Consider the following 24601-nt stretch of genomic DNA (forward strand, 5'->3'; position numbering starts at 1 on the left):
ACGAACAGGACTCTATTAGAACTCATCATTGAACATTTTATTAAAAAGTAACCTTCAACCCAGCGTCTTTTTCGTTAGGGTTAGTTCAAACTGTTCAAAATATTTTTGTTTGCTCTGTAGCAGTTCATTCATTTCATTAATGCAACACACTACAGTTTTTTTCTATACTTTCTATAAAGGTAAAAACTGATCTATGCAGTGTTATCTTCATTTTAGATGTCAAAAGGGTTTTGTGGCTCCCTGTGTTTTTTTTTTTCTGCTGAAAACGGGTCCAAATGGCTCTTAGAGTGTTTAAGGTTGCCGATTCCCTGAGCTAGGCTGTGGTTTCATTCGAATGAGCTTAACCTGCAGTTTGTGTGTCAGAATTTAAATTCCAGCAGAGGGTGCTACTGATATTGCTTAGAACGTGGCATTCCTCTTTTTTCTTTTCTTTTTTTTAATTTATATATTTTATTTTATTATTATTTTTTTTATTTTTTACATATTTTATTCTGGATCACAAAGCATATGGGTCAAAGACAAAAAAAAGGGTAATATTTTTATGCATATTAGTACTTTTCTGTAATATGAACAGAAAAAAAAATACATCTTTGACCCATATACAAATTGTTATTATTAATTGCACTACTAAAATATTACTAGTAATAAAATGACATATTACAAGGAAAATACAAACATTTTTCTCATAGGTTTTCTAAATATTTATTTTCAATTTACAAAAAAAATCTTAAGTTGAGTCTGAACCATGAAAATCTTGCATATATATGAATGTTTCACATCACTGCAAACCGCGTTTATAACCAGATCGTAGGTGGAATCGCTAATCTTCTGCTCTTTTGCTTCGTTGCCTGAACTTTTAGAAGTGTTTCACTTCTCAAGGCAAACACACACAGATACCGGAAAAAAGATTATTTTAATGAAAATGTATTATTTTAATGACTAGTTCTGATTTTTAGATGCTGATGATGATAACTCACTCTGTGTCACCGTGCTCTATTTAACACCCGTGTAACGCTAGTATTATTTTTAGTGCTTGTGATATCAATCATGGTCCCAAAGACAAAGTGGTTCAAAAAAAAAAAAAAAAAAGGGAACACAATTTGTTCAAAGCCATTTTGGGATCATGTACAAGAGTCACATTATTCTGAATTTATTGTGAGGTATAAAAATCTGTATGTATATTTATTTTAATCTCTAAAGAAAATTGGGTCATGTGTTTGTTTTTAGTTCTTAAGTCACTCCTGTGACAGATTCAGTATCTTATATCATCACATGAACTTTTCAGCACTGGGCAGATTTTTAAATGTACTCGGTGTGAGAGACACAACACCTGCTGCAAAACCGAGTGAAAATATCGTTTTTGAAGCAGAACGCTCACAACCTCCATTAACATTCGGCATGTGAGCGATTCATGCTTTATGCTTCCTGAAGGAATGACAGTTAATGTCAGTGATATTGCACTGGATATGCGCGTACATGCATATCTCAGGTTCCACATTCAAAATAGAATTATTCAGACAATTTTATGTTTCAGGGCATTTGATTATTATTAATTACATTTTTACTGTTGTAGTCAAACCCGAACATTAGCTGAACACTCTTTAATTAAGGGTTTATCGCGGTTTTCTTTGTAATATGTAGACGCGTAGTTTGTAAATATTAGTATTATTGTTCTGTTGTAATCTTTAGAGGAGAACTCTTATACAGCTTAAGAATTATTTAAAAAAATAAACAAAAAAACTGCCATTGTTAACCAAATTGCAAAAAAAAGTAGTTTTTGTTTGTGTGTGAAAAATTTTAGAGCTCACTTGATAAAACATTTGAATTTATTATATTTGGAAATGAATATTATAAATTGCAGGAAAAAACAACATGGACGGATGGATGGATCGGATGGATGGATGGATGGAGTGATGAATTGATTGATGGATTCAGTGATTGATTGATTTTGATGGATGAATGGGTGGATTTATGTACTGATTAATTGATTGATTATTTGGTTGATTGATTTGATTCATTCATTCATTCATTCATTCACTCATTCATTCATTCATTCATTCATAACATCTTGAATTGTTTGATCTTTAAAATAATTTCCTCAACAATAATGCAGCCTGGTTGCTGATATCCTAAGACCTGGTAATTACAAGGATATGTAAGACGTTTTCCCCCTCAGGAAACATTAATTCATTAATATCTGCATTAGATATTAATGTTATGAATGTGTTACTTGCATTTTGTGTATATGGCTGAATGTATTATGCAAGACATTTCATGCCCAAAACCATCATTTAGGGCAGAAACTAAAGTTACAGAAGTGTTATTTCTATACAGAGCCTTATTTCTGAGGTCTGGATCAGCATAAAAATCTGTGAAGTTAAACGTGCAGCTCATTAATTCGGCATAAATTTGCAGAGCAAACGGTAGTGACTACAGAAAAATGTCAGTTAAGTATATAAACTTCTTTCTGGAGATTTTGTAGTGGGCATGAAGATGGGGTGGATGAAAAAAAAATCACAAAATAACAATCGATAATACTGAATACTTGTGTGTGGGATGCTGGAACAGAGCAACTGCACGAGAAGCACTGACCTAGTGACAGACCTGTACTGATGCCTAATGATTTTCAAATAGAATTGAAATGAATCTTGACAGCATGGAATTACACGCACAATGTTAGCTGATCACCTAAATTAGCCACCGTTCCTAGCACAAACGATCACTAAAATAGCACTAATTAGCACTTGTCTTAGTAATTATTTCCTCTGTGTGGGGACAGTAAGGAGTTCAAGTTGTAGCGTTAGCTAAATTCCAAGAAGTGCACTTGAGTTTCTCAGGCTGTGCTGACAGTAATTTTACCCTTTCCACCCTTAACATGTCAGCATCTTCAGTATTGACAAGCGTGGAAAGTGCGTATGCAACAGTTATCGTGCGAATCCGTTTTGCTCGGATCTGCTAGCTGACACACGGAGATGGACGTGCAACATGAACAGGTTTCATCATGGACCCCATTATGCTGATGTTTCATTTTCACAGCCATCTGCGATTGCTTCAAATCTTCAAGTGCTGTTGAAGCGTCTGTGCTTTGGATTCTCATCGGAATGCAGGGTCTCGTTAGGAACATGAAAAGTGTCTGTCGTTTTAAAGTATAATGAGTGTGTAACTCTTAAGCTTTAAAAGGCTACAGAAGTTGAGTTTTTGGAAAATTTTAAATGGCCATTTCAATCAAGCATATCTCGGTCCCTGTAATTTCAGTAGTAGGGGTATTTTAAAAAATTTTTATTGGATGACATCCCAGTCCCGGTCCTGAAGGGCCTCAAGGAGAGCACCACTCGAACACACTCGCTAAACCCTGTAATTAGCTGCCAAGGTGAAGCAGGTGCCTTTGAGCAAGGAAATAAATGATCAAACTGGGTGAACTCTGGTTATTCAGCACTGGATATAGTGACCTCACTTATAGAAGCTGCTCTCATTTGGCTAGACGTCCTGAATTGTGAATTCAATGTTATATCGTTGTACTGTAAGGCTCGTCTGGTTCAGCTGGTTGTTCTTGTGCTGATAAGAAACCTTCAACAGTTGATAACTTCAACTAGATAGACTTCCTGGTTACAGAGTTACACTTTTTGACCATATAATACGAAGAAAGGAAAAGATTTATACTATTCTGTCTCACCCAGACGAGGTTCACCTTTGAGTCTGGTTTCTTTTAAGGTTTCTTCCTCATATGGCCTCAGGGAGGTCTTCTTTGTCGTCGCTGCCTCTGGCTTGCTCATTAGCGATACGTTTAAATTTAAAATGTATAATTTATATCCTAAATTTATATATTTCTGTAAAGCTGTTTTTTTGCCCATTGTTAACAGCGCTACACAAATCGAATTGAATTGATAACTAGGGGGATGGGGTACATTAGCTTTAGCCTAGTGGTTAAGGTGCTGGACTACCAATCGGAAGGTTGTGAGTTCGATTCCCATGTCCACCAGGTGGCCACTGCTGGGCCCCTGAGCAAGGCCCTTAACCCTCAATTGCTCAAAAGAAAAAAAATGTAAGTCTATCTGGATAAGGGCATCTGCTAAATGCTGTAAATGTAAATAACTGTGTTTCTTATTACTGGTGACTTTTTCTTAGACTGGTGTGTGTTTGTTTAAGTGCGATATCCTGGATAAGTCAGATATCCTGTCGTTTTAGCTTTTGTTAACATCAGCAATCAATGTTAATGATGCAGATCTTCTCAGAACTCCTGTCAGGGTGGACCAGGTTTGCCAGGTAGCTAGTTCTAGCAATAAAAATGATAAACATTTATGTAGTATGGTTTCATTCCCTTCAGTTTTGCACTCGTTAGCCAGCTTGTACGTCTTTGCTGTCAAAATTATGAAATCGTGTTTATATACTGTAGGTTTAATTCTTTTCAGACATCCTTTCAGATTTGCTAATGGTATCAAACTAGCAGTGATAGTTAACATAGGAATAGGAACAGTGTGGGCAATGTAGTTTTTTGTGGCTTCAGTTAAGAGCGATCTTAGTCCCTAAGTTTGATATCGGCTCCACAGCATTCCACATACATCGCTCGTTTTAACACAATTGACAGCCTTCTAAAAAAACTATGTGTCCGGATTTAGCATTACAGTTTCGTGCCTAGTCGATCTTGCTGTCTACTTTTGTGCCGCTTCAGTTTGCTCTCTATAACACGGACCATTTTATCTTAAAAAGACCAAGCTTTAAACAGCCTGCACTGTAATCTGATGTGTTTTTAGGAAGGAAAAAAATTATATAAGTAGTTGGCTTATGTAAAATTTAAATTGGGCCTTGAAATCCATCAGCATATGGGTGTGGGTGTTTTTTTCTTGTTTTAAATGAGGGCAAGGCAGCAAAATGGCAAAGCACTGAAGTATAAGTAGACGTGAGGGTGAGGACTCGGACTCGCATCTTCATTTCCTTGAGCTCAACCTCGAGTTTTGGCACTCACAGAATCTGCATGGCAAATACCATGAATTATGTATTAGGAGTAATGCTAAGCTGATAAGACTACAACATGATGTATTTCTGTATTAGCCTTATCTTCAACTTAAACGCAGTCTTCGCTATTATTTAGGAAATGTGTTTTATGTAAATTCAGGAACTCAGCACTGATTTCCTCACACAGTGCATTTCAAAACAGATCACGCTGCTAGATAGAGATGTATTGTACTGCATGTTCTATAGTGAAATAAACATAGACTGACTGAGCACTTTCTTAGGAACACCTGTACACTTATTCATTTAAACAGCTTTGTGATGAATGGGCTACAGCAGCAGAAGACCACCTCAGGTTCTTCTTCTGTCAGCCAAGAACCAGAAAACTACTACAGAACCAGAGGCTACAATGCGCACAGGGTCAACAAAACTGGACTGATGAATCTCAATGATTTCAGATGATGTACACAGATGTTCAGGTCAATCTTTGGCTCCAGCAGCATTTAATCCATGGACCTGACACGACAACCTGGTGTCAACAGTCCAGGCTGGTGAAGGTGGTGTAGTGGTGTGGAAAGTGCTTTCTCACTACACTTTTAGCCTATTAAAATCAATTAATCATTGCTCGAATATCATTTGAGTATTGTTGCCATGTGCATGACTTCAGGACCAAAATGTTTACATCTTTTAATAATGGCTATTTCCAGCATGATAATGCACCAGGTCACAACGTGAAAGGTCTCAAATTTATGAACATGACAGTGAGTTCCAGGCGGTGAATGTTGTTCTTCTCAGGAAACAGTTGAACAAACAGATTGAATGACTTGAGGAGTTTCTGTATGTATGGAGTTAAAACGGCAGTCAGCTTACTTAAAAAATAAATAAATAAACAAAAAAAAAAAAAAAAGGTTTATAAGCTCGAAACACAAAATTGTTAGCTAAAGTTGAGTACGAGTAAAGAAACATAAATTAAATACACACACACACACACACACACACACACACACACACACACAGAGCACTGATTTGATCCTGATTATTGATCCTAATATTCAGGCCAAGTGGAATAAAGAAGCCAACATAATGTGTCTCATGGTCCAGAAACTACAATATCAAAGCAGAGAAACTTGCACATATAGGATAAAATATAAATCACATATCTTAATATAATATTAGTAAACAAGCATTAGCAATCATAGTGTGAGCCTTGATAAAAAATGTACAATTCTAACGATTAGAATGTTTCATTCTGACGCAAACTGTAGATAAGACATCTGAACTGGTTCCTGACAGTTTGTGTCCTTTCGTGAACTGTTTTCTGTGTTTTAGCTCCATGCTCAGTATGTCCTCTCTTCCCTTGAGGCGTGTTGCATGAAACGTATGCAATCTCTTTTCAGTCGTGCAGAGCGCACTATAGCTCACAGAAGACCAAATTATGCATTTCCATATAAACCCAGTGTGACTTTTAGTCCAGCCTTTTTATCACTTTATCGCTTTAAGCGAGCCATCACTCCAAACCCACGCTTAGATCGTATTACACAGCCGGAGGAGAACCGCCAACGTCAGCAAAACCATTTGGGTTTCATTGCTGGGTGTGTGTGTGTGTGTGTGTGTGTGTGTGTGTGTGTGTGTGTGTGTGTGTGTGTGTGTGTGTTTGACCCTGATTTCATTTAGGGCCGAGTTTTACTAGCATCCTACACTGAAATGGAAAGTGTGAATAAAATGGTTCATATCAAGCTTTATGAATTTTAACCACCGCCGCCGCAAGCGTGTTTGATACAATTATTCATATCACTCACAGATCGATAATGACCCCTTCCCCCCCTTCCCCCTCCCTCCCTGTTTTCAGCTGAATAAGACGATCAGCGAAGACGCTTTTCTCAAGAAGTACTACAACCGGTCTGTCATCTCTGCCTTGAGGTAAGACGGGTGTGTGAGCAGAGCTGCCCATGAGCCACTGGCTCCTGTCATAATTTATGTGATCATCAGTGCTGAGTCCTGCTGCATATTCATCAAAGTAGTTTTATTGTACACCAGCTACACACGTTATTAGTCTATGGACTTTTAATCTTAGTTTGCCTTTTTTTTTTTTTTGCTCTTTTCAGTAAGGCATTGCCCAATATGTCAGTATGAGTTGTATTTTCTGAGCAATTTGAGGCCACTATTTAAGACATTAAATATGACACTGTTAATTAATCAGAGGTGTTTATTCTCCCTCCTCATAGAGGACATCAGATGGAACGGCACCTTGCTTATCTCGATTTGTTAAAGGTTTTACTGATTGTGACTAGTAATCTGAATCACTCAGTGTGATTCCAACATGGCTAAAAGACTCTCCACATGTGTGCAGCAATGGTGTGGTCGCATACCACTGGATACGTTTTGATTTTCCCTCGTCGGACCTTGACCTGCTGCCCAAGCTGACAGAGGAGCGCTTGCTGGAAAACCTTCGCAGAGGAGTCCGTCTGGAGGGCAAACGCAGCATGCAGGCCTTCACCATTACAGACATCACCGCCTCGAGTAACACACACACATGCACACACACACACACACACACACACACACACACACACACACACACACACACACACACACACACACACACACACACACACATGCACACAATGTTCATAACTGCATGGCTCTCACTAAGCACCAAACATTCCCTGAATTTTTTATGGTAACCCACATTTATGGTAACATAAATAGTTTTGTTATTAAAAGTTATTATTATTATTATTATTATTATTATTATTATTATTATTATTGAATTTTTCATTTAATTCGTTATTATCAGGCTTTATAACAGGCGCACGGAAATAGTCTTTCGAATTTAAACAGCCCTTTTTGTTGCAAAAAAAACCCTTTTAAATGAAAGAAAGTTATTGAATATGTAATAGGATTCTTTTTCATCCATTAATTTTTAATTTTCTGAAATCTATTATTTGGTGCAAAAATGAATTTAATATCCCGCAGCATTCCCTCTACCTACTAAGAGGCCAAGATATTTGATCACAATACTGTAGTAATACACAGTATATTGTATATTTAATTTTGCTGAGGTTTTGCAAGAATATATACAGATTCTCTCCTGTATTTCTATTATACACGTATACACCTCTTCAGCTTTAATATCAAAACCACTCATATACGACTTTGATTATTGCCTTACATTGGCACCTGTCGAGGTTGGAATAGGTTAGTCAGCTAGTAATGAGTCAGTTTGCAGGGTTGGTTTGTTGCAAGCGAGACATATGGGCAAGTGTAAGGCTCTTAGCAACTTTAAAATGGAAGACATCATGATGCCTAGATGACTGGGTCAGAGCATCTCCAAAATAGAATGTTCCTGCTATGTACAGTAGTGGTTGGTACCTTGGGAAAAGGTGGCACCAAGATGCAGTATGGGAAGAAGACAAGCTGACAGAAGCAGGGTGATGCTCCAGGCAGTGTTCTGATGGGAAACCACGTGGATGTTACCGTAACACATAGCACCTACAAACATAAGCAGTGCTGCAAATCAACTACATCATTCATGGTGACCGTATTTCCTAATAGCAGTGGGTTCTTTCAGCAAGATAAATTGTTTAGGAATGCTTTAATAGAAATATGAATAGAAGAGTTCAAGGTTTTGACTTGGCCTCTAAAATCTTCGGATTTCAATCCGATCGAGCATCTGTCGGATGTGCTGGACAAACAAGTTTAATCTCTAGAGGCCTCACCTAGCAACTTCCAGGGCTTAAAGGATCTGCTGCTAACGTCTTGGTGCCAGATATTACAGCACACTTTCAGAGCTCTTGCGGAGTCGACGCCTTGATATCACAGCTGTTTTGGTGTCACAATGAAAACCTGCACAATATTAGTCAGATAGAAACTTTACAGCATTTGGCATTATCGATCTCTTCTATAACAGCACGATATTGTCATATTTAATTCGTTTTATATACTACATAGTCTTGCAGAAGGTTGAATTTAAACACAGAATATTTTTCAGCAATGATAATGAAAGTGGGGGCATGGTGGCTTAGTGGTTAGCACGTTCGCCTCACACCTCCAGGGTTGGGGGTTCGATTCCCGACTCCGCCTTGTGTGTGTGGCGTTTACATGTTCTCCCCGTGCCTCGGGGTTTCCTCCGGGTACTCTGGTTTCCTCCCCCAGCCCAAAGACATGCATGGTAGGTTGATTGGCATCTCTGGAAAATTGTCCGTAGTGTGTGTGTGAGTGAATGAGAGTGTGTGTGTGCCCTGCGATGGGTTGGCACTCCGTCCAGGGTGTATCCTGCCTTGATGCCCGATGACACCTGAGATCTCCCTGACAGGCTCCCCGTGACCCGAGAAGTTCGGATAAAAGCGGTAGAAAATGAATGAATGAATGAATGAATAATGAAAGTAGATTACTTAACACGAACTCTGTACTAACCCTACCTCTAACCCTAGGACCCTAGTTTTAGGTTGCTTTGTAAAGTTTTAGTTGAGAATTCTCTAAGACAACATCCATGACATGTTCTGTCTGGCTGCAGGAGGATCTTCAGGGATGTTGTGTGTTCCTTCTGCAAATCACTTTGTTGTTGTTCTTGTTGTTACACCAGGATCATCACGGGATAAGAAAATAAGTTCGATTCTTGGCCTTTTAGGCAATAAAGTTGTTTATTAAAGAGCAAACGTTGCTTATATCTGATGAACACTAAGACATTTGGTGTATCATTAATCATCTTATTGAGGTCAGCATTTTCATTTAACACAGCTGACAGTCATCTGTGAGCTGCTACTGTGGACTGAATCATAAACCGTTTTGTGATCCAAAACCATCAGGAATGGAAAAAAAAAACATTAGCATTGTGTCCGTGATGACTGTTTAAAAAAAGTTTGTAAAAGTACTAGAATTTGGACAGTTTCTATACATTTGTATTTTTTTTCCACCCTTTTTCCTTTGCTTACCCCTAGTTCAGGGTCGCCACAGCGGATCACGTGGTCCGCATATTAGATTTTGGCACTGGTTTTACACCGGATACCCTTCCTGCCATTCCAACCCTGCCATTTTTATCCAGGTTTGGGGCTGGCACCGAGAGTTAACTGTCCAGTGGTTGGGTTAGCATCCTGCTCGGTCCACAGCAACGAGAGCGTGGTATCCAGCCGCTAGACCACCTGGGGGCTTTTCTATGCATCTGTATAAAGCTCTAAATTACAGATACGAAAATAGCTACTGGAATAAAGTTAATATTATTGTTATTAAACAGAATAGGAGTAGACTAAAGAGGTCAGACATTGGCCTTTAAAAGTGCAGGGACATGCACATCAGTGTAAATACAATGCAGAGTGGATAATGAGAAGATGATGAACGCGTGATTGAGCTGTCGGCTCCTGCGATTTACAAGCTGCCTTAAGTCCGGGTAATGAAAAGGTCAGAATGTGTTTTCATTTCCCTCTGCCACATTGACTGCTCTAGTGAGGTGAAGTGAGGAAATGTTTCCTCAGCACATTATTTCTTACACCAGAGCTGTTGTGCTGTTTGTGAAAAATCACCTTGTGCCATTAAGGTCTATTCTTGTGGTGTGTGTAGATGGGTTTTTTAAGTAGATTGTGGTGTTAATTGTATGTATATGTGTTAATTTTTATTTTTTAATTGAATACTCTAACAAGATTGTTATTATTATTATTATTATTTTTGCTCACATTTTTCCAACATTGACCAACAATTCAGTACCAAATGGTTCCAATTCGGAAGCTGCTCATCACTAGACGTTTAATAACGGATGTGGGCGTGGCTATTAGCAGTATTTGTTAACAGGTTACGCAGAGCACATCACAGATACACACTGAATAATACACAGAAGAAACATCACAGCATGTGGAAGGAATGAAAGTCAATGGCGCATGCTGTTATTGTACAATAATAAACGACGACTTGATGCGATTACGAGTTACTGTTACTGTTGGTATTGTTTTATGTACATTTAATGTTTCTCAGCATGCATGAAATTCGTATGTTAGATATACATCTAAGGTATACATCCATTTTGAGATGTTTTCAGAAAGCCACAGTGCATTGCAGTGTCTCTCAGGTCCTGAGATGCTTACATTAAATTTGCTGTAGGAGATATTTGTTACTGTCAGTGCCAACCGTGTGTGTGTGTGTGTGTGTGTGTGTGTGTGTGTGTGTGTGTGTGTGTGTGTGTGTGTGTGTGAGAGAGAGAGAGAGAGAGAGTGTGTGAGTGTATGCCAAGGTGAGATGAGGTATTAAATGATCTGCAGTATTTTGGACAGGCATATAGAAAATGTTGGGAAATTGGACAGAATGAGTGCAGAGCTCCACTTATGCATCTCTCTCTCTCTCTCTCTCTCTCTCTCTCTCTCTCTCTCTCTCTCTCTCTCTCTCTCTCTCTCTCTCTCTCTCTCTCTCTCTCTCTCTCTCTCTCTCTCTCTCTCTCTCTCACTGCAGTTACAGACCCCCGGATGGCCAAGAACCCAAGTGCCTGTGAGTAAAGCGTGTCCTATTTCAGTCACTGCTGCTCTGCAATTTTCCACCTGGCTTGGCAGCTTCTCTCCTACCAATCACTGAAAAATGGCTGCCCTTTACCATTCTTCTAGCGTTTTCCTGCATGACCATGTAAAACACAACGCACACGTTCAGCCCCAGCACTTATTCCTGCATGCATTACCTTTCATCTGCACCAAGGACAAAGAGGAACAGTCTAATTTTTTTTGTCTATAGATTTTCAGGACGCTTTGTAGTGGGAAGTCCGTTTGACTCGAACCTTGGTGCAGTATCCTCTGTGTTTTGGTTCATTTGTGGAGAGCATTGGAGTCACACTCACACTGAGATACAGTTCCACTCGAAATCAAGAGCAGTATCATTGTCAAAAGAAAGCGGTTTAGGAATGAATCAACCCAAATACAGGAAGTGAACCAAAAACGCTGTGTACTTTGGGTTGCGAATGACAACGGACTGAGCTTGAGCTGGGAAAATATAATGCAGAAAGTGAACAGCGAACGTCACAAAATGTTTTCAATTCGATTAAAGGAGAAATATATTTATCTTGTAATATATGGAGTGTGGCTCCACGTTCTCTCTGTTCAGGTGATTTTTTAGGATTTCTTTACACCTTGACGAGGTGTGTGTACTTTTTTCTTTATGAGCAATAAATGCACAAACGTTTTATACAATTTTGTCCTTATTTCTTTCTTTCTTTCTTTCTTTCTTTCTTTCTTTCTTTCTTTCTTTCTTTCTTTCTTTCTTTCTTTCTTTCACTTAATTAAAAACCAGGACTAACAGTAATCTGTTTGTTGTTGGGTTTCAGATCGAACTCTCATGAGTTCCTCTAGACGGAAACCCACCCCAGTGTTCAGAATCGCATTGTTTTTGTAAAAGTATACTTGTAGAATGTTTATTATTTATTTATTTATTTATTTATTTATTTATTTATTTATTTATTTATTTATTTATTTATTTATTTTTAATCCAACTACTTTTCTAACAAATATATTTCTAACAAATATATGAAGGAAGGAAGGGTGGAAGGATTGGGGGGGGGGGTGGAGGGAGGAAGGGAGGTGCAGAGAAGTGCAACTTTCATGTGCAATAAAAGAAAAGAAAAAAATCCAAAAGTTATAATTATGCTAATTGAAACGTGCTTAGTAACTAAGCAACTTGCATATTCAAACCTGATTGGCTCTTTCGGAGGCGATAACGTTTAACTGACTCACGTAATACTACCTCACATTTTTCAATGAAACGATGCAAACCTGCTGAACTTTTCCACCTGCATTAAGTCTGTGTAATTATTTCCCTGGATTTTTTATTTAGTAATAAATAAATACAGTTTAGATATCTACTGTGCCTAGAACTGCTGACCGATCACTTATTTTCAGGATCATCTGAATACGTATTATGAATATACAGATATTATGAATAACCTGCAGTTAAACTCTGCCAAATTGGACATTTTTATCCAGGGTTCATTTTTTTCACTTGACGTCATGTTAAATTGTCCTTTTAACATGCAGTTACATGCAGAGTAAGAAATTTTTTTTTTGTCTCTCCAGCAACCGATTGTTTCTTCCAACTGGAGGCGACTTCCAGCATCAAGATTTTCCATTCTCCTGGTTACCCAATACAATATCCACCCCAGACACGGTGCCAGTGGCAAATCCGTGCTCCCGAAGGCAAAGCCATCCTGATCAAGTTCCCCTTCTTCTACGTTCAGGATTCATGCTCCTCTGACTACGTGTATATCTTTGACTCTCTCAGCACCAGTGCAGCTCACGCCATCACACAGTGAGTACACGTTCCTCAAAACGAGTTTAGCTGCCAAGTGAAGAAACAGAATCACTTTTTTTGAGCGTTGCAAAACCCCACGGTCATTTTATCTACAATTTAGACTCCTTTTATTGATTTTGTGAATGTAGATGCCTAAGAAAATAACAGGCCGTCTTATAGAACATCACAAAGTGAAACAGAAGAAACAGTATATTTTTCTTTAGCTGAGCTGTATTTGAAATGTATGGATTTATAAATATTTATAACACAAACACATTCTTGAATTATTGATCACTTTTGGCTAGACAGTGTTAGTTATTATTTTATTATAATTCTATAAATTTATATAAAACAGCTGGGTAGTGCTGCCTGAAGGTCAGATCACTGGTTTATGTAAATTATGTACAGTCTATGTGCAGTTTCAGTACTGCTGTAAATAAGCGGATGAAAATTGTAATGGTATACGTGACGATATATTCTGTAGCTAGATGTTTACTTAACCTTTTGAAAGGAGTCTCCAGTGTCAGCACACCGATACAGTTGTTTTTGTTTTTTTGTTTTTTTTGTTTCATGCTTTTGTCTTTTTTCATATTTACTTCAAACAAAAGGCTTATATGAAAGCAACAGTTTATAGCTGTTATAATGTAAACTAACATTAACAGGAATAAACTTATTTACTACACAGTAACAGTATGGAAAAAAGTAACCGGATGATATAATTATTTGATATTAGATGCACCACCGTTATGATCCCCGCATTATAAACACGTGTGAAAATCTTCATGTACTTCATGAAGTGTATCATCAAGTAAGCAGCATGTCATTTTGTATTTATTTATTTATTTATTTAGTTAGTTAGTTTTGTTTTTATTTATTTGTTTGTTTGTTTGTTTATTATTCAAATGATGTTTGTTTGTTTATTATTCAAACTCTTTCATTCTCTTACTTTTATAATAACAGAAAGTTTATAGGTGGAATTGTACTAGGGAAGTTTAAGTACATGATAGAATAGAGTTTTAATTATGTTTAACACAGTAACTCAATGCAAATATATGATTATTTACAGTATGTATGAATGATATGACCAAAAAATTTTATTTCTCTTTAGCCTCTAAGACATTTATGTATTTGTAATAAATAAGTGCGGTTATTTAAGAAGGTCAGAAGTATTCTATTTGGTTTAAAATAGTAACTGAAACATCTGGGAAAATTGAGCACGCTACATATCTGAACTGCTTGCGAACATGCAGTAAAACGTGACCTCTTCAAATCCTTCTGCACTGACAGGTATTGTGGTCAACGCCCCCCGACTAATCCCCTGGAAGTGATCTCCTCTGGCAACCTTATGCTTGTCAACCTCATCACCGATAGTCCGATTCAAAGACCAGGATTCGAAGCACATTTCAGCGCCATCCCTGTCGTTACAGGTATTATTAGAACATCACCACACATTGTGCTCCTTATTATCTTTGTAAAACATTTTAAGGATAAAGTGGATTTAAATGCCCCAAGAACCACCAGTATAGTAGGTGGAAGGGGCCTGCAGAGTCCTGACTGTTCCTCAAATTCAGATGCATCACTGCAGTTCATAGCTTAAAACCACTCACAATATTTTATACATAAAATATATAACATAATATAATACATTATACATAAATAACAATATATACTATGTTCATTCAGGGCTTTCATATTACAGTGTATGTTCTAGATGTGTTGCGAATCAAATGTTACAGCCATAAAGCAGGAATTTTTCTCTACCCTTTGTCCCAATGCTTTCTACATGGTAATTTTGTTTCCCTACAAAGATTTGCATGTTTGTTAGTAATTAATTATTGTAATCATTATTATACAGCCAGTTTGAGCATTTCAGGATTATTTATGTTTACTATAACTGCACTGGGACATTTCGGATCACTCCTAACAGCCCCACTGAAACCATTACTACAGTAGACTTCATGGCAAACGACTAGCATTTCTGACTGGAAATATAAAAGCTTGTCAGATGAAAAGGGAGAAGAGAAGACCGTTTTAATAAAGGATGCATCTTTAACAGGAACATACAAATCATTGTAAGCTAGCTAGCCAGGAACTACTACAGTAGGTGGGTTCTTTGGGATCAATTTCAACATATTATTTGGCTATATTTTGTCCAAAATGTAAGAGTATCTTAGATTTTGAGCAAAATATGGTGCTAAATGAGAGAAGTTTTTTTTTTTTTTTTATAAAACAATGAAATATAAATAAGAAATTAATATATTTCTTATTTATATTTAATTGTTGTATAAAAACAATATCAACCTCACATTCATGCTGTTATTCAGCATAACCCTGCTCATGCAAATAGAATATTGCTCAATTATGAAAAATAAAACCATGGACTATCTCTCCCCCCCCCCCCCCCCTGTATTTCTATGTGCTTTGTTCATTACTGTTATGTAGATTAAGTTGAGGGCTTTTATCTCTGCACTGCCCTTCTTATTGCTCTCTGTTTTTTTTTTTTGTTTTTTTTTAGCTCAGACATGCGGAGGTCTTCTGACCAACGAGTCCGGAAACTTCACCAGCCCATACTACCCCAGCTTCTATCCCCCCAAGGTGGACTGCAACTGGACCATCAGTGTAACTATACTCACTACTCAAGCATACTCTAGCTCCTGTCTGTATCTCACCTTACTCCAAATCACAAGGCAGAACTTTTGACGTCTGAAACCATTTTCTATTTTATCTTACGGGTGAAACAAGTTACAAAGATTTACAAACACATCCAGCTGGGTTACTTTATCTGTGCCCAGTTACAGTACTTTATACGGTTACTTTTGCACTTTGAGGAACATTCTAGCCTCTAATTTAGCATCATACAAGCAATATAGGTTTATCTCAAGTTATGTTCATTATCTTAAAGCGATTCTTATATCTATAAAAGCTGGGATTAAACATCATCACACTGTTAACTAATAGTAACATTTAGCTTAAAAACTAGCAGTTAAAAAATACATGTTTGTGCTGCATTATTTTTAGTAAATCTAAGTTTGTGGTAGGCGACAATTTGTATTTATTTGGCGAAATTCTTGTGATGTCTGCAACTTTTTATTACATCTAAATGTTGTACAAAATGTTTATTTAAAATTTTATGTTCACGCTAAAAAATTTTATCGGCCTTGTTTCGGCTAGCTGAGGAGAAATTTGGCTTCATTTTCTTTTTTTTTTTAGCACTGGCGTATCAGATATTTGATTAAATTCAAATTTTAGTCTCTTAAGCACTTGGGACATCTTCTCTGTTCTGGCACCAAGGTGGTGGTATAAACTTCCTCTAGGGGTCCGGACAGCTGAGCCACTGCCTATTTTCAAGCGGCGGTTAGCACAAAAAAAAAAAAAAAAAACTTTGACACTTTTTCATTGTAACTTTGAACAATGTTTTAAACTCATGGTATCTTAAGTATGTAAGCTAGTGAGCCAGCATTAATGTACCCAATGTTAAGCACTTATGTACGTCGCTCTGGATAAGGGCGTCTGCCAAATGCTGTAAATGGTAATGTAAATGTTAAGGGTTCAATATCACCATTTAACTCGAAGATAGAAACATATGTCTGGAACTTTTCTATTTTTTCTATCACTTTTTGGAATTCTTAAAAGCCGAATGTGTATTTTCATCTTGGAAAATCATTCAGGAAAGAAATTTGTTGCTGAACATGTACACAACCAAACATTTTATTATTTATTAAAAACATTGGTTTACGTTCTATGTGAAAATGCATAAAGTATACGGATGTATGGAATAACTGAAATATATATTTTTTATTTTAGTTATGAGCAGGGAGTATTAGTATTCTTTTCCGACGGTGGCCTAACTATATATACACTGCTCACATATTATTAAAGCACAATGATATAGCTAAATATAGTGTAAAGAGACTTTTGTTTTTAAAACTATGTAAGGACCTGAAATAAGAACAAACATCAGGGCATGTGAATCCAAACAGCACCTTGATCTCCTAGGGGTTAAAGGTTCAGTAAAGCACAGAAAAGATCTAGACTTTGTCCGTTATGACACCTTCAGCACTGACGATGCCTGTGATGTGCTCAGGTCCCGATAGGCATGAAAATCCGGGTGAAATTCACCATGTTCCGTCTGAAGGAACCGGGCGTGAACATCCGCATTTGTGGCAAAGACTACGTGCAGGTCAACGGCACAAAGTAAGATTTACTTTTTTATTCTTATTTTACTTATTACTTAAAAAAATCCTTTCAGACTGATTTACTAAACATGTCATTTTAGTGAATTAGATTCACGATCTAATCTTAGATGACTAGAGTCAGTATATATCATATCTTCATTTGGGGCAAAAACGGGATTTAAAACTATGAGTTCAGTCACAGTTTTCACACCTGAGATGTTCACACATTTTATTCTAACATATGTGAAGGATTTGTTCTATTATTTTGGGAATATTTCTACTTCCACATGAGTATGAATGTTGTTCGCTTTACCTTTTAATTCATTTTATTGCACATGGAAATGCCCTGATTTTCCCTGATGTTTTGCAATCACCTTAGTTACATTAAGTTTATATTGTACATTAATGAATGAAGGGTTAGGGGTCTGATTCCTGCCTCTCCATGTGTGCTTTTGTGTATGGTGTTTGCATGTTGTCCCTGTGCTTCTTTGGTTTCTTTTGGGTACGCTGGTTTCCTTTCCACTTGCACTGTAGGCTGATTGGCATCTAAAATTGTGTGTGTGTGTGTGTGTGTGTGTGTGTGTGTGTGTGTGTGTGTGTGTGTGTGTGTGTGTGTGTGTGTGTGTGTGTGTCTTAAATCCGCTGGGATAGGCTTCAGGATCCTAGCAACCCTGTACAGGATCAGTACTACAGAAAATGGATGGATGAGCGATCGTATTAGCTATAAAACTAAATACAAATATAATGCAGTTAATAACAACAGGTTCAGACCAGTTTACGAGTTGAAGTCACCAAGAACATGTTTAGAAAGTCCAAAATGGGTGGATTTAGTGTAACGTGTGGGTTGCCAGTTATTCATTTATTTATTTATTTTTTCAGAAAACACAGTTATGTGTCTAAACAGCTAAGGGATGTGTGTATTGCAAACCATAATAAAGACAACGGTGTATATTTTTGCTTGTGTGTAAGGTACTGTGGGGAAAGATCTTCTCTGGCTCTGAACAGCAACTCCAACACCATGCTGATAAGCTTCCATTCAGACAGCTCGTATACGGACAAAGGCTTCAGAGCCCAATACAAAGCTTACGACCCACAGAACCGTAAGCCAATCTGGATTCTATTACATTCGATATTTTAATATACAATCAATGTGCAAACCTTTAATACTAGGACTTTTAAGACTTTTAGTGGTTGATGCTGCTTGGGTGTCAGAAATGCTGAATATTTCCATTGTATATCCATAAACTTTTAATTGATGTGTTTCTGTGTCTGTTCTGTCTGTCTGTCTGTCTCTCTGTGTATAGCTTGTCCGGGTCAGTTTACCTGTGCCACAGGTTTCTGCATTTCCAAAGACCTGAAGTGTGATGGGTGGAACGACTGTGGAGACATGAGCGACGAGAAACACTGTCGTAAGTGCCAAAATAAAAATGTATCTAAAATAACTAGCTGAAAATCTAAGACTTTATTTAAACGGTCATCCACCTGGAATGTACTGTAGTATAAAAATCCTGCAAACTTGAGTAGCCATGTAATTAGTTTGCAGTTTAGAATGTGGAATAATGATAGGATAGAGAGTTTACATGTGTGTCCTTCTTCCAGGATGCGAGGAAGACCACTTTGTATGTGCCAACGGCATATGTAAACCTAAATACTCGGTGTGTGACCAATTGAACGACTGCGGAGACAACAGTGATGAAAAAGACTGCAGTGAGTACTTTTATTGTGGAAAAATAACTAAAGTAAATACTGTTTTATTCCAAACTTAATTTGGTTTTCCGTACATGATGGAAGCAGCCCTTATAGTTCATCTTCACACATTTCCGAGGAAGCAGATTAACTTTTATCCATTAGAAAGCCAATGGAAATGCAAACCTTGCACTGATTTGTAGATATTTGTCATGTTTGCTTTGATAAGTACTCAGGGAGGAACAGTAAGACATAAAACATGGACAAACCAGTATTGCTGGTCTGGGTACATGAGATTACTAAAGTGGAATGGACTTCAAGACCCAGATGGACACATTCACGGATTTAAAACCTGTGATTTGTGGATAGCTGTGTGTATTTTGACTTCCTAGCTAAAAATGAGGGGAGTTATATGTGTGTGTGTGTGTGTGTGTGTGTGTGTGTGTGTGTGTGTGTGTGTGTGTGTGTGTGTGGTTTAATAATTCAACTTTTAAGTGACGTGACATACAGCTAAGTACGGTGATCCATACTCAGAATAGTACGCGCACACACACACCGTGAACACACACCCAGAGCAGTGAGCAGCCATTTATGCTGCGGCACCCAGGGAGCAGTTGGGGGTTCGGTGCCTTGCTCAAGGGCACCTCAGTCGTGGTATTGCCGGCCCGAGACTCGAACCCACAACCTCAGGGTTAGGAGTCAAACTCTCTAACCATTAGGCCATGACTTCCCTAATACATTCATTTGGTAATACATTAATAAATACACTTGCATGGGTTTCCTCTGGGTTCTCTGGTTTCTTCCTGCTGTCTAACAGGTAGGCTGTGCTAGATTATCCCTAGGTGAAAATATTTGTTTGTGTGTGTTTTCAACCTTATACCTACAGTTACATAGATACACCAAAGGGTCTGGATAAATGTACTCTCTCTCTCTCTCTCTCTCTCTCTCTCTCTCTCTCTCTCTCCCCCTCCTCTAGGCTGCGGGAAGAATCAGTTCCGTTGTGGTGATGGCACCTGTTTGCCTCAGACTGTGAAGTGTAATGGGAAGAAAGACTGTACAGATGGCAGTGATGAAGCCTCCTGTAAAGAGTGTAAGTGAACTTCCAGACATCCATCTGTCTATTTAACAACATTGTCATGCTTTTTGATGCTTCGACATGACGCTTCAGCATCACTTACAGGATATTCAATTAGGCGTACTCCAAAGTGCACAAAGCATTTTGTGTCGGCAGGAAATTCTCTTCAAAACAAGGGTTTAAATGAATGTTGCTGCTGAAAGGACAGGTGTAGTCAGGTACGGAGAATGTCAGAGTCTTTTTCAAAGCCGTATAAGATGTACAGATGTACAAGTACGGAAAGAGAGAAAGTTTTAAAAGAAAGGACAGAGGAAGAGAAAGGTTGGAAGAAAGAACGGAGGGAGAGAAAGGTTTGAGAAAAGAACGGTTGGAAGAAAGAAAGTAAAGAGGGAAAGGTTGGAAGAAAGAATGGAGGGAGAGAAAGGTTTGAGAAAAGAACGGTTGGAAGAAAGAAAGTAAAGAGGGAAAGGTTGGAAGAAAGAATGGAGGGAGAGAAAGGTTGGAAGAAAGAATCGAGGGAGAGAAAGGTTGGGAGAAAGAATGGAGAGAGAGAAAGGTTGGAAGAAATAACAGAAAGAGAGAAAGGTTTGAGAAAAGAAAGAAAAGAGAGAAAAGTTGGAAGAAATAACAGAAAGAGAGAAAGGTTGGAAGAAAGAAAGAAAAGAGGGAAAGGTTGGAAGAAAGAATGGAGGGAGAGAAAGGTTGGAAGAAATAACAGAAAGAGAGAAAGGTTGGAAGAAAGAATGGAGAGAGAAAGGTTGGAAGAAATAACAGAAAGAGAGAAAGGTTGGAAGAAAGAATGGAGAGAGAAAGGTTGGAAGAAATAACAGAAAGAGAGAAAGGTTGGAAGAAAGAATGGAGAGAGAAAGGTTGGAAGAAATAACAGAAAGAGAGAAAGGTTTGAGAAAAGAAAGAAAAGAGAGAAAGGTTTGAGAAAAGAAAGAAAAGAGAGAAAAGTTTGTAATAAAATACCATAAAGAGAAAGTTTTGAGAAACATACAGAAAAGATGTAAAGTTGTTAAACGAATGGAGGGAGAGAAAGGTTGGAAGAAAGAATGGAGAGAGAAAGGTTGGAAGAAAGAAGGATAAATCTAACACTCCAGTCCACAATAGACGTTGAGTTGGGCCGAGACGTGGTGACTGTGTCGCCTTTTCGTGTGATTCACATCATAGTCATCCACATTAACATGGCGTCACTGAGCCACTCATTTCTGTGCGTGTTTCGCCATTTCTGAAGGTTCCTGAAGCACAAACAGGAAGCACGTCTCCAGATGGCTGTATGTTGCTCATTTCAGTACGAGTTATTTCTGCTTTAACTCTTACACCTTCTGCCATGTTTAAGTTCCACTGAACACTGACTCAGCTCAGTACAACACAAACACACAGGTGGTCAAAGTTTGTCCTTTACTTGCTCTATTAAATCATCACCCACTCTCTCTCTCTCTCTCTCTCTCTCTCTCTCTCTCTCTCTCTCTCTCTCATCCTTCAGCAGGTTTGGTTTGCGTTATGTAAAGCTGATAAGTTGCCTAGCGTCTCTGTAAGGTCTTCTAGCATCTATTGAGCACTAGTTGTGATTGATAACAGATCTCTGGCTAGAGAGAAACTTCCAGGTTCCAGCTCTGTTTAACTCCCACTTTAACTCCCACTTTTAACCGGTGGCCTTCGGAACAAATGAGGCTCTTTAAAATGTTCCAGTGGATAATTAGCACAGGGTTACTAAAATCTCCACCGGCTGACAGTACGTTAAACGGTGCTGCAGTTGAGTTAAATAGGTGTTTATGACATAAATGTATTACATTACAGAGGTACAGATATTTCAGTGTCTGGTAAGAATTCATGGCACATGATTAGGCTGTTGAACAGCTTCTTTATACGGAAAAGGAAATATTCCCATACATCCGGAGGCAGGGAGAATTTTTCAAAAGGAAGGAAGAGAAAAGGGGAGAAAGGAAGAACAAAAAGAAAGGAAGAAAGGGAGGAATGGAAGGAAGAAGAAAGGGAGGAACAGAAGGAGAGAAAGAACGGAAGGATTAAAAGGTAGGAAGAAAGAATAGAGGGAGAGAAAGGTTGGAAGAAAGAAAAGAGAGAAAGGTTGTGACAGAAACGAAAGAGAAAAACAGAGACGAAAGGTGTAATAAAGACAGAAAGAGAGAAAGATTGCGTAACGCACACAACAGAAGGCGACGCACAGGTTGGAAGAAAGACGAAACGACCCTGCACGCTACGCCTCCCTCCCAGCCTCCCCTCTCCACCTCGCTCTCCCTGCCTCCCCTCCCCTCCCTCTTTTTCCCCCGCTCCCTCCCTCCCTCCCGCCCTCCCTCCCTCCCTCCCTCTCCCTCCCTCGCCCCCTTTGCCGCCCTCCCCGTCGTTTCCCTTTTTCCTCCTCCCTCCCTCCCTCCTCCCCTGCCTCCCTCGCTCCTCCCCTTTTTGTCCTCCCTCCCCTCGCCCGTGGCCTCCCTCCCTCCCTCCCCTCGCCCCTTGGCCCCCTCCCGCCGCGCGCCGGTTTGCCGCCCGCCCGCCCGCCCGCCCGCCCGCCCGCCCTCCCGCCCCGCCCGCCCGCCCGCTCCCCGTGCCGCCCGCGCCCCGTTGGCCTCGCCCGCCCGCGGGCGGTTGCCCTCCGGGCCGCCCTCGGTTGGCCGCACGGCAAGACAGCGGGCTGGGTGAAGGGACAGAAAAGGCTGATCGGTTTAATGAGCAGGCAGAAAGGAATAGGTGAACAGGCAGAAAGGAAGGAATGAACAGGAAGGAAGGTAGATAAGGTATAAAGGAAGGAAGATAAGGAATAAAGGAAGGAAGATAAGGCAGAATGAAAGGCAGACATGAAGGACAAGCGAAAATGAAAAATATGGAGGAAGAAAGTAAAACGCCAGGATATTGCAGTTCCTTCCTTCGCTTTATCAACACAACTTTTTCTCTTCCAGCTTTGGGAATGTGCACAGATTTCACCTTCACCTGTGGAGATGGCACTTGTGTGAACAAACTCAACGCTGAGTGTGATAAGGTCACCGACTGCTCTGATGGGTCTGATGAGAAGGGCTGTGGTGAGTCTCTGTCCCTCACTGCTTCCTGCTAGTCCTGTTAGCTCTGTTAGCCTTGTTAGGCTGCGCAACTTAATGGTTTCTGCTCTAATGTACACACTGACCTCATGTACACACTGACCTCATGTACACACTGACCTCATGTACACACTGACCTCATGTACACACTGACCTCATGTACACACTGACCTCAGCAAGACATCATTCATTTTCTTTCAGGCTCATTTCAGACATAGTGCCGATATCATCGTTAAACCTCTTAGTTTAGAGATTTGACAACAATGACATAATTGCAAAGCTTTATTCTGATGGATAATTAGCATTATTTGTTGCAAGCGAGCCTGCTAGTTGTGTTAGCAATCCTTCTATATAGTGTAAAGGAAATAGAGCTATGAAGCACTATGACATAGTTATGAGCATGAGGTCATTAATAAAAATAAAATTTGTCCTGTATATTTTAGGTTGGTTTGTATCTTTGTACGTCGTTTTCTTTCAGATTGTGGGGAGCGACCGTACAAACACAACCGCATAGTCGGGGGGCAGAATGCTGATGTGGGCGAATGGCCGTGGCAGGTCAGCCTACACTACCAAAGCAATGGGCACGTCTGCGGAGCCTCCATCATCTCTGACAAATGGTTGCTCAGTGCTGCTCACTGCTTCATGACCGGAGACCCTGCGTAAGTACAACCAAAAGAAAAATCCATATCAGTCACATTTACACCTACCCAAAGGGCAGTTAACCAAAACATGTGTTCTCTGATATAATGTCAAGCACAAATGTTCATTTTCATACTATAACACACTTGGGCTCATCCTGTTATAGGAACGTAATCAACACCATAATGCTGGAGTTACTCGTACTGTACCACCCCGAGGTTCGTTTTCCAACAACAGCGCAGTTTGTTTTTCCTTTTTTCTTGAAGCATAATAACACCTTTTACCCTTTTCTACTTCTGTTTAACAAGCTGCTGACATTTCTGCAAACCAGCTTCCGGTTAGAACTGAATGTTAAAACAATGATAAATTCCTTTCTTGAAGTTAATAAGACAAATAATCCCGTTTACAGATAAACTGCTGAACGTAACTCCATCCATCCTTTCAGACAGACTGAAGACTTCTTCCATTAACATTCACTTTTATCATTTATCATTTTATCATTCTTATAACATGTTTTATTGAGACCTAAATGCACTTTATATGTATGTGCTGTTTCTTTATGTGTTTTGTCTTATGCAGTGACCTGTATATCGCTTGTAAGGTGACCTTGGGTGTTTTGAAAGGCGCCATGAAATAAAATGCATTATTATTATTATTATTATTGTTGTTGTTGTTGTTGTTGTTGTTGTTGTTGTTGTTGTTGTTGTTGTTGTTGTTGTTTTCATCATCATCATTATTATTATTATTATTATTATTATTATTATTAT

General features: G+C 38.8%; 1 protein-coding gene across 1 annotated transcript in view; it reads left to right on the forward strand.

Annotated features, from left to right (window-relative positions):
• Positions 1-24601, forward strand: part of zmp:0000001114 (suppressor of tumorigenicity 14 protein homolog) — a 52444-nt gene that overhangs the window by 20419 nt on the left and 7424 nt on the right. Inside the window, exons 4-16 of the mRNA XM_027147973.2 lie at positions 6800-6870; positions 7301-7470; positions 11386-11421; positions 12990-13221; positions 14491-14630; positions 15719-15822; positions 17288-17397; positions 18348-18478; positions 18683-18787; positions 18978-19085; positions 20041-20154; positions 23061-23180; positions 23674-23854. Of these exons, the coding sequence (XP_027003774.2) occupies positions 6800-6870; positions 7301-7470; positions 11386-11421; positions 12990-13221; positions 14491-14630; positions 15719-15822; positions 17288-17397; positions 18348-18478; positions 18683-18787; positions 18978-19085; positions 20041-20154; positions 23061-23180; positions 23674-23854 (1622 nt within the window). The remainder of the gene's footprint in view (positions 1-6799; positions 6871-7300; positions 7471-11385; positions 11422-12989; positions 13222-14490; positions 14631-15718; positions 15823-17287; positions 17398-18347; positions 18479-18682; positions 18788-18977; positions 19086-20040; positions 20155-23060; positions 23181-23673; positions 23855-24601) is intronic.

This window comes from Tachysurus fulvidraco, chromosome 11 (genome assembly GCF_022655615.1).
Source record: "Tachysurus fulvidraco isolate hzauxx_2018 chromosome 11, HZAU_PFXX_2.0, whole genome shotgun sequence".
In the NCBI taxonomy this organism is placed as follows: domain Eukaryota; kingdom Metazoa; phylum Chordata; class Actinopteri; order Siluriformes; family Bagridae; genus Tachysurus; species Tachysurus fulvidraco.